The sequence below is a fragment of the Gekko japonicus genome, unplaced genomic scaffold (assembly GCF_001447785.1).
Source record: "Gekko japonicus isolate JY-2015 unplaced genomic scaffold, Gekko_japonicus_V1.1 scaffold715, whole genome shotgun sequence".
Classification (NCBI taxonomy): domain Eukaryota; kingdom Metazoa; phylum Chordata; class Lepidosauria; order Squamata; family Gekkonidae; genus Gekko; species Gekko japonicus.
Window position 1 is genome coordinate 632,587 of NW_015160856.1, and position 11,247 is coordinate 643,833.

Genomic DNA, 11,247 nt, shown 5'->3' on the forward strand with positions numbered 1-11,247 from the left:
AATTGTTCAGTAAAAACATACCCAGGCACAAAGTGAATATGCGCATACAATCTTTTTAGTGCAATCACTAGCCCAGTAGATATAAAATCAACCTATGGTCCACAAATAACCTTCTTAGATTGTGTTGCCACAATAATTACAAGTAAACAGCATTTTTGATTATGGTTTATGTATATTGTCTGTAATTGGGCCCCTATATATGTTTTAACTTGATATTATTAATAAATACATGTACTTCTTTTTATCAATGGGTTTTAATATTGGCGTTCTTACATATAAGACACCAGGAAAACAGATTTTTTAAAAACTGTATGCACTACCAGGAATAAGAGAAATAAGGTGGTTCGGTAATGAGACTTAAAACTATTTACAGGTAAAACACAGCTTTTGCTGGGTACATCATAATGTTTCAGGTGTTGACTCATGGGTACACAGAACAGTTAACAGCTGAGTTTGTATTCTTCTTCTTCTTTTTTTGTCTTAACACTTGAGAGCCAGTTCTCCGCAGGGCTATTGTGAGGATGAACAGCAGGCGAGACGAAAATTAGCACTATCCAGTCCCGTTGATTTCAATAGGAAAGATGTGCGAAGTGGGCGACGGCCGCTTTCGACAGTTTGGGCAGTTATTTGCCCAACGCATCGCTCCCCAGCGAGGGGGGGGGACAAGCAGGCAGCAGCGCGAGAGAGCTCTCTCAGCCCCACCTACCTCACAAGCTGTCTGTTGTGGGGAGGGGAAGGGAAAGGGATTGTAAGCCATTCTGAGACTCCTTTGGGTAGTGAAGGGTGGGGTATAAATCCAATCATCATCATCATTTCAATACAACTTCCAATATTACAACAAACCAGTTATAAAAAGAAACCAAGTAACTTAGGTTAATACATAAAATAATAATACATTATCAGCAATAGTAGTAAAAAAATATTAATATATTTAACAATCTATCAAACAGAACGTTATATATGAACATACCGGTAGATGTCATAACAGATTTAGAGATGTCATTCCTTACGGGACTACATCATGTTCAGACAAGTAATCTAACACAAGAAAACATCTCTCCTCCAATGTTCCCTCTAAGCTGTGGAGTCTTGTGTGCAAAAATTATACTTTGTGAGCAACTGGCATTAAAGCTGTGAGCCAGCTATTTGGCTACTGCATAAATTAGTTTGCTCTGGAGCCATCCTTCCTGAGCTAAGACAAAAATCTGTGAGCTGGAGGCTAAAAAACTGTGAGCTAGCTCACACTAACTCAGCGTAGTGGGAACACTGCTCTCCTCATAGCTAGAGTGTGAGGGATTAGATTCATATTTATTTATTTGGTCAGTAATTTTCTCCATCACATATTGCTCTCAAATCTTACGATGCCATAATGAAAGAGTCAGTGCAACAGGATTTTTCCAATTTAGGGCAATAGCCAATTTTGCTGCTACCAAAAGAGTGGAGATGAGCTCCTTTCTAATACATGGAATTGTTGCATCTGGCCAGTGGTTCAAAAACACCACCTCAGGAGAAAAAAGGGACTACACAACGAGTAATTAGAGATATTTGAGAACTTATATTTTTGAGGTGAGTTTTGGCCTTCCCTCAGCCTCATTTCACATGGTGTAAATGTGAGCTCCTCTCAGAAACCACAAATCTTCACTAGGCTCTCCTCAGAAATTGGGCTTTGAGACAACTATAGTAGCTTTCTAAAGCATTCACTCTGGTAGCCTGCTTTATCACAGAAGACAGGCTCTTCTAAAGTCTCCTGAGAAAGGATTCCCATCTCCCCCCTCTATAAGTGTAACCTCATCTTGTGGGTTCTGTGGGGCAGAACTTGGAATGACTCTTGCAATAATTCAAAAGAAATGAAAGATTTTTATTTTTCACTTAACATCATGTAATAAAAACATAGATCTTAGTAACACAGTAGAACACACGATTATTTTCCCCCCTCCTTCATAGCTTGCCCACCCCCGAAGTCCATCTCTTTCCTCACACGATTATTTTTTCCCCTCCTTCATAGCTATGCCCACCCCCGAAGTCCATCTCTTTCCTCTTGTTGGGGGCCCAAGAAGTCTCCAGCTGACCACTCTGTGCATCGGCTTCCAAGATGAAGGTCCCCATTAGATAGCACAGCCCTGAAACAATAACTCTAAAAGAGAACAAAAATCACCCTCCCTTACCAGTGTCCATCTGTAAATCATAGTTACCTTAAACAAGCTGTTAAGAGCCCATGATTAAGTTTGAGGTCCCCAGCAGGGCAGTCTTGCATCCCTCCTCTGCTTTCCACACATTCTGCACACTTCTGCATCTAGAGGCTCCACCCCTTCCTGGCTTGTTCCATTCCTAGCTAGGGGTTGCATAAGCACAGATGGTCTCAAGACATTCATTGATTTAGCCTGCTTGTACCCAATACAGATTCTGAGACTTGTATAGCCTTCCGAGACAAGTTCTCTTCCACCTAACACTCCAGAGACTCAAAGCCTATCTGAACTGAGCTGACAGTGTCCCAGCTTTTTCTCTCTCACTTCTTGCTGTCATCTGGTTTCCTCAGCCATCCATGGGCCCTGGTTGGTTTTTAGTGGCTCTACACAGACACCAACAAGCACACGGGATAGGTGACTAACAGAAAGGGGCAGGACATCTGCCTATCACACATGGTAATTCTACTAATTATTTGATTATATTGTAGGTCACTTCCACTCATTTTGCATCTTCCTGGCTGCAAATTGGACAACTAGTGGAAAGTAATAGCTCCAAACTTTTAAACTGGCAGGGCGCAAAAATCAGCTTTAGGTTTTTTAGTTGTTGTAGATTTTCCGGGCTGTATGGCCGTGGTCTTGGCATTGTAGTACCTGACATTTCGCCAGCAGCTGTGACTGGCATCCTCAGAGATGTAACACAGAAAGATGGAGTACTCTGTGTCAGTGTGAGAAGAAAAATGGTAGGCAGGTAATTTATATCTACTCAGGAAGGTGGGGTAGGGCTGAGTCATTATCTTGTAGGAGTTTCCCAACCTGTGACATGCTAATGGAGGCGCTTTCCTGAGGAGGTTCTTTTGCATATGGATTGGCTGTTGAAATTCTAATCTTATCTGTAGTGCTGTTGTAAGATGTACAGCATTTTGCGTTTTAGGTTTGTTCCTTTAAATGCATTCTGACTAAGCAGGAAATTTTGTGGAGGACTTTTAAGCCCAAGGTTAGTGAGGCTAAATCCTCTGAGGAAAAATTAGTTTCCAGACAGTAAAATGAAAATTCTGAACTAACTGAGCTATAATCTTTACATCTGGAATGCATAATTCCATTGATAACAACTTTTTAAATGCCCACAATAATTGCAATCTTTAGAAGCAGAAAATAATTTGCAAGTGTTCCTTTAATCAGGAAGAAGAAATTGCCAGTAGTGCCATTCTGTTCTATTCTGTTGGTATCATTTATTGGCAATAATGTTATGGGTTCCAGCAACAGTTATACATGTGAACTCAAGGCTGTTTTGAAACAAGCTCTCAGAAAACACTATTCAATATTTATCGCTGCCACATTCTGAAGAAGTCATTGAACCTGCCTAGGTAATGCGAGTTTTCTTGCAAACAAAAGCCTATTGCCCATATCTGTTTAAAAAGATAACTTGATAAGGAGCTAACAGGGGCTAACAAAATATAGCTGGAAATGTTTCTGCCCTGTTTTGGCAGATCCAACCTTAATGAGCATTAAGAAATAATGCCCTTAGTTAGAAACGGCTGTTGCCTATTTCTGCTTTTGAATCTTCTTTAAAAATTGAACCCCCTTTACCACTTATTCCCTTCTTTGCTGAGGTTCTCTCAAGCTAAAGGGAGATGCTTAAACTTTCTGATGAACCTGTGATTGTAGTGGCTGGTCTATAAAGGTTTTGATGGATTGGTTATCGTTGCCTTGCTGTGTTTGCATCAGAGTCACTTAATTAAGATTTCCAGTCCAGAGTGAGCATTCTTTGCTCTTCTTTCTGTTGAAACATTCATTAGAACATCTGTGATAGCTGATGGGATTAAAGCATTGAAATTGAAAGCCAGGTTTCAGTTCTGATTCAGTTTCCAGCTATCCCAGAAATAGTGTTTTATCTTGTTGTTTTTCTAGCCATAGGTAACTTGTACCAAAATGTATCACATAGGCAGGTATTTCATTAATCTAGGCGAACTGAGTGAAGGGAAGTAGTTAATCAAAAGTGCTTTTGTAGCTAATGTTGTTAGTCTATTTAAGTGTGATGGTGATCTTGAGTGCAAAGGCAAGATGAAAATGTGCTGCTCCCAAAGAAACCATAAACTCTTTTTTTATTTTCCCATCTCAAATAACATCCTTCCTTTTCAGATAGATTTAAAGAAGCAATTAATAGCTTTACAGTTCGGAAGTGGCTTTAATTCTTTTTAACTTCTGCCGCCAATAAATACCAGAATCCTGAAGGCGCTAAAATACCACTACAGGAAGTTACTCTCTGGTATCCTATATATAGGTTCCTTTGCTTTGTAGCGACCAGATGAGATTTCATTATGCTCCTTGCCAAACGTTTCTCGGCTTCCCCTCCTCCTGGCCTTGAACTTTTACATTACCACAAGGATTAACTTTCTTTAGCAATAATTATTACTTTTGTATTTTCGACAAGTGTAGGTATACCATTGTTATTGCCCTGCAGAGAACAACTTTAAATGAAATAGAACACCTGGCATCACATAAAAAAGGGAAATGCTACATGTTCCCACAGTTTCTTACAGAATTAAGAGTAGGGGCTCTTTGTCAGAATGAAATTGAGGAAAAAGCTTTCATCCATAAATCTGTGTGATCTTCTTTACCCTAACCAGAGAAAAGTCTTACAAGACATGAAAAATAGGGTTTAAAGAAGTGCTTTCTGGTCCTCAGAGCATTATAATGTAGTCAGTCCCCTGGCCTCCAACCTTTATCTTCAAAGACAGCGGATACATCAACAGCTTGCAGATTATTTCTAGTGCATCACACAGTTTATTGTAGAATGGTGACTGTGTTGGCTCAGTGCTTCTGTAACATCGCCTGTTTCTAAAAAAATAATGCAGCCTGTTTCACAAACTAGTCGGGCTCCTGTTTCTTGAACAGCCATCACTCACGTCACAAAAGAGGCTGATTTCCCTGCCCCCTGCCCCCCAAAAAATCAAGATGAATTCCCAAGCGGTTTGTGACAGAGCATGGAGGCCTGCCCTGATGTGACTCCCACGTGGTTGAATGGCCAGCCTCATGAGGTCAGATAGGTGCTCATTCTGCATATTACTTCTTGCATCGTTCTGCAAAATATATTTATTTACTCAAAACATTTATGCTGCCTTTCCACCAAAATAGCTTTTCCAGGCAGCTAAAATTTAGACATTTTAATATGAAACCATTAAAACAGCATTTAAAATATAGCTGTATATAAAATATTTAAACAATTCAACAGAAGATATAAACGAAACATAAGAACGCAACCAGGGAGGAGGGCCAACAACAGTTAATAGAGGAATGCCAAACAAAATGAAAAAGTCTTCATCCACTGGTGGAAGAAAATGATAGAGATTATAAATCTCCTTGGGGAGGAAGTTCCAAAATCTCGGGTTGCCATCTGCCTAGCCTCAGATCCAAAGCAGGGCCTCCAAAGACAACCAAAGTGGACGGGTTGGTTCATATGCGGACAAGCTAAAGACGAGCAGGCTTTAAGGCTACATGGAACTGTTCAGGAGGGCATTTTAATAATGGAATAGGGATGTAGCAAAATGGAACTGCCCAGAAGGGCACTTTAATTGTCTGTGAACATGTGAGCAGTTCCCCTCCTCCCATATTGCATTGTTTATTGGATGTATTGTATACTTCCCCCCCATTATTTCTCTTAACTATGTAATTCAATTTTATTTTATTGTTTACTGGACTTAGACTGTATTAGACTGGACTTTATTGCATTGTTTTATAATTCTGTCACATCTGCCTTGAGTCTCAACAAGAAAGGCGGACAATTGCTGAAGTAAATAAATGAATTCAGAGGGGATTTTTATTTATTTATTTATTTTTAAATCCCACTGGGTATGTATATGCTTGCCATTGACTAAAATAGCACTGGGTCCTAAATAATACATGTCTGTGACATACCTTTCACTTTATGAAATCATGTTTTCTGTATATATTTTTAAAAGTTCTCTCCAAATACTAGCATGCTTTGAAGCGCTAGTTATTACCCTGTTTCCCCGAAAATAAGACCTACCCCCAAAATAAGCCCTAGCAGGATTTCTATGCATTTGTGGTACAAGCCCTAGTGTGTCTTCTTGACAAAAAGTAAATATAAGATAGTGTCTTATTTTCGGGAAAACACGTTACCTATAAAACACTATACAGCCTGGCTCCACAATACCTTGAAGGATCATATTTTTCTCCTGTAAGAACCTGGCTGCCAATTGAGGTCATCATCAGAGGCCAAATAGTTTTTTGTTATGATGCCAAGGCTTTGGCATTAATTCCCTTCACACTGAAGAAAATCTTTTAGGTACCAAAGACATTTTAATTGTACCATGATATGTAAATTGGCCTTCTGTGAGTGTTCTGAGAGGGCTATTTTAGTCTTTCTCTTTAGATCAGAACATCCCCTTTGTTTTTATGTATTCCCTTGCTGCTGCTTTTACCCCCATTTTTATATTTTGATTATTATTGGCTTTATGATGCTTTTTATTATGTTAGGGCCTCATGAAATGAATGGTTTTTTCTAAAATATGCTGTTGCTGATTTTATGGTGCTTTTAATCTGTTTTTGTCCCTTTATATGCTTTTTATTATTTTAAATTTTTTGCTCTGTTCTGTTTTAATTTTGTCTTATTGTTATTAGGTAGTCTTCTTCTAAATATGTTGCAAACTGTCGAAAATACCATTAAAATAGAATAGTAAACTAAGAATGAAGACATATTTGTCAATATTTTGATACTGAGATTAACAGTAAATTACTGTTTGTGTTGGTTTCCCTATTGGGATAATTTGTTTGGCAAAAGTTGCACTTAAGCAGCTTCAAGTAGTAGACTGGCTTAATGCATTCTTTCCAGCTGTGTGTGTGTGGTTTAAGCAGATATTGCACATGCCTCCTACTGTATCAGTAATTTGGTTTAATTGTTTTTTCCTCTATTAGTCCAGTTTCCCTTAATCAGAGATAATATTTATGAAGCACGGTAGACAGCGAATAATTTGAAATCTTAACCCCCCAACCATTTAAATATTGAGTTGGTATGCAAAAATCCTCTTCACTGGAAAACTGGTAGAACTTTGCTCTACTTGCTGTTCTAATCAAATACAGTCGTAAACATACTACAGACATTAAGCTACTATTGTTTGTCTTTGTCACAGGTGGGATTCTTTCCTAGTGAATGTGTTGAACTAATTAATGACAAAGTTCCTCAGTCCGTGACCAATTCCGTGCCAAAGCCAGGTATGGAGGTATTTATTTTAAACTAATGTATAGAGTCTGACACAGTGCTGATTAAGATCCTTCTTTCTACACTCTCCCACTTTTTTTCCAGCCAGTTCTTTTATCAGTTATTCATATAAAACTATTTCTGTGTATGCAACTATACAAATGCATTTCATTATACAGTTAATGATATTTCATTGTTTTCTCCCCCCCCCCTTTCTTTCTTTTTTGAGTAATGTTTGTTCAGGGTCTCAAGGTGGCTAGATTAGTCATCTTTGAAAGCAGTTTTTAGTGTGGGATGGTATTTGTTCTGTCAGTGTTTCTTTTAAAGTTTCTTAGTGTGGGAAGCTGTAAAAAGTGATCAAGTTTCAGTAGTTTTTCTTTTCCTCTTCAACCTGGTTTCTGATAACTCTTGGGATTGCATTTTATATCCAGGCAGTTCCCTCCCTCCCTGACAATTAGGGCGTTTCTGCAATATTGTACTATGGAATCTTATACACACACACACATGAATAATTAGAGTTAATCTGCTCTTTATTGTAAACTTAGACGAGCAGCAAGATTTCCCTTTAATGCAGAAATGAGAAATTCAGGTCCATTTCCCATTCTACTTTTCTGGAAACCATTTTGAATTAAAATGGCTACAGAGTTTCATGTATTTTAAACATTGATATTGGTAGTCATGGAGATTAGCTGTAATTCTGGGAGAACTCCAGGCCCCATTTGGAGGTTGACAACCATATGCATAGGGAAGTTAATTTGTGTTAACTGTGGGACAATATTAGCAAGCCAAGACACTGTGCAAGGTGTGTCACCAGGTGTTATTTAACTCTCCTTCCTATTTGGCGTCAGAATTCTACAGTCAGTCATTGTTGTACTGTGTTTTAACAATTTGTCCATGTACATAATCACTTTTGAAAGTCAAGGAAGTTCCAAAATAGTTTATTTTGATTTATATCCTGATCAATTCCAAGGGCTCAGGACACCTAACACCAGTGGTAAGTTATATGTACAGGCTGATGTCCTTAAAGAGATCAAAATGAACAGTTGTGCTTGGAGGGGATGGATCAGAGTAAAAACCAATGTTTAAAATATTGATAGCCACAAAATACAATGTCAAATGCACACACAGAGCTATAAGTTCCTTAGTACATGGAGAAGGGTGTATCAGGAGAGGAAGCGTTCTGTTCCGTTGCTCTAGAAGCAGGTGGTGTTTTTGCCTGTTTCCTGCTCTCATTTTCCAGACTCTTAACACAGATGTGGCATGTCATATGGACAGCGGGACAATTGAAGAATACTGTTCATATAGGATCTAGCCAAGATTTGTTTTGGTTCAAAGGTGCAACACAGAAGACGGAAGTGTCTTACAAGCATGGGAAAAAAATTTGAGGCCCAGTGTTTCCAGTCTCACTAGGCATAATTAACAATGACCTGGCTTGCATGCACAATAGTACTTTCCCTAAGGATAAGTTAATTCAGTATCTATAACAGCAGCATTTTGACATCTATTTATTTATTTATATAATTCGATTGCATCCCCCCCTTCCTGCCGAGCTACGTTGGGCTGACTGCATATATTTAAAAGCAGTACCCGAATTCCTTTTGTGCGTGGCTTATAGATGCAGCCTCTTTCATACCACTTGACCCAGTTAACTGGGATCCTGCTTCCTTCTTGCTTTCAGCAGATTGATTACTTAACTTTACAAGTATGGGCAGGATACTTGAGGTCTGTTTCCAGGTTGTGTGAAAGTTTCTTCTACAGAAATAAAGGAAAAAATGAAATGCTAAATAGTTTTAAAGTGCAGATAGATTAGACGAACACATCTGGTAGGGTTGCCAGGCCACAGCTGGCAACACCCCGGTAGCCACAGCTGGCATCATTTCCGGTGAAAACTGAAAATGAAATCATGGGACATTCTAGTATTTTGCAAAAGCTCTATGGTAAAACCATACAGTTTTTGCAAATCCTAGAGTAGCCCATGACATCACTTCCAGTTCTCCCTCTGAGGTGGAGGACATCTTGTGAGGTGGAGCCTCTTGTGGGTAATTCCATCACTTAGGGAGGCAGGACTAATTTCAATTACTTCCTGTTTCCTGTAGTGGGAGTCACCCTAGGCTCAGTTCTTTTCCTGCCTCAGAAGGGAGAGCAGCTAGGTGTAGGCTCTGCCTAACCCTATCTTTCTGAGTTAACTTACTTTCACTTTCTCCTTCCATCTTTGCTGTTCTCTCTCTCTGAAGAAACTTAAGAAAATTCAAATCCTTTTCTTCTTCCTTCCTATATGTTATCCTCTTTTCTCCCCCCTCCCCCTTTGGAGGTTGACCATTGCTGGGCTGGTTGCTCTCTTAATGGGAGGGGGATCTCACAGACCGCCTTCCATGGCATTAAGAGAGGATAGCAATGGATTTCTCTCCACTCCGGAGATAGAGGCCGTGGCGGTGGCCGACGCTCAACCAGCAGAGCAAGGCAAGGATGGCATTCCAAAGCGCGCCAAACAGCTGCACACCCCTGCAGCATTTACAGAGCCCGCGCCAGCCTCAGCGGCCATTTTGGAGTCCACTGGCCACTCTATGCTTTAAGACGGGAATGGCGAGCAGAGCCTAATCCTGCACATGGCGCACCCCGAGACCTATGGTTCAAGGGGGTTCATCGAGCTAAGCGTGATTGTGGCAATAATGCTCAAGGGGCCAAGGAAAATGATGAGTTGCAGAGCGGCGAGCAGAGCCTAATCCTGCACATGGCGCACCCCGAGACCTATGGTTCAAGGGGGTTGATCGAGGTAGGCGGGATTGTGCCGATGATGCTCAAGGGGACGAGGAAGATGACGAGTTGCAGAGCGGTAATGTTGGCAATCCCCGGTCTGTCCCCTTATTTCCAAATGTAATGGCCTGATTTATAAGAGCCATGGAGGAGGAAATAGTGCATTTCTGCAGATCAGGGGGCCATGGGGCTACTATATCCTCCTCCCCCTCCCCCTCTCCTTGGAGGCGCAAGAACAGAGTCAGCTGTCCCACCAAAACTGCACAAAAAGGGTTCCCCAAGGAGTACTGCCTATTTGATCCGCCTTCACGTGAGAGGGATAGCCTCTCACATGTCTCTGGTGAAAAGGAGGGCTACTATATCCTCCTCCCCCTCCCCCTTTCCTTGGAGGTGCAAGAACAGAGTCAGCTGTCCCACCAAAGGTGCACAAAAAGAGTTCCCCAAGGAGTACTGCCTATTTGATCCGCCTTCACGTGAGAGGGATAGCCTCTCACATGTCTCTGGTGAAAAGGAGGGGAGGATTTTCATGTAATGATGGTGAATAGGGGGAAATGATTGTCTCAGACCAGTCTTTTAGATATTTAAAGGGCGAGGTTTTTCAGTATTTGCTGTCTAAGACCCTATCAGCACTCAATATACAGGGACCCCAAAAGGCAGGGGACAAGAGTGCTAATGCCCAAGGGCAGAAAGATGGCACAGAGGTCATTGATGAGTTCTTTCCTCCAGCTAATTGCTCAGAAAGAGCCTTCCTCTCCCCTCAATTCTATGTGAGACAGATGAGAAAGAGTGGGCAAAGCCAATAACAAACAAACCAATTCCAGGGGTTGTTAAAAAGTTGTACCCTTTGATAACATCTGCTTCAGATCTTTTGCAGGTACCTGTGGTTGATGCACCAGCAACTGCCCTACAATCCTCTGGATTGCTCTCTGAAGATGAACATGAGGCCACTTCCATGGTAATCAATATGCCAGCTGCAGCATCCACAGTTTCTAAAGCAACTATTGTGTGGATGCGTAAGTTGATAGAGAGGTTACCATGCAGCAACCGCAGACTACTGGAGGGCAGTGTTCCCTCTAAGCTGAGTTAGTG

At 40.7% G+C, this 11,247-nt stretch overlaps 1 protein-coding gene across 1 annotated transcript in view; it reads left to right on the forward strand.

Annotated features, from left to right (window-relative positions):
* The window catches only part of ARHGAP32 (Rho GTPase activating protein 32), a 167,468-nt gene that overhangs the window by 78,330 nt on the left and 77,891 nt on the right, over positions 1–11,247 (forward strand). The window contains exon 8 of the mRNA XM_015421623.1: positions 7,337–7,418. Within this exon, the coding sequence (XP_015277109.1) occupies positions 7,337–7,418 (82 nt within the window). The remainder of the gene's footprint in view (positions 1–7,336; positions 7,419–11,247) is intronic.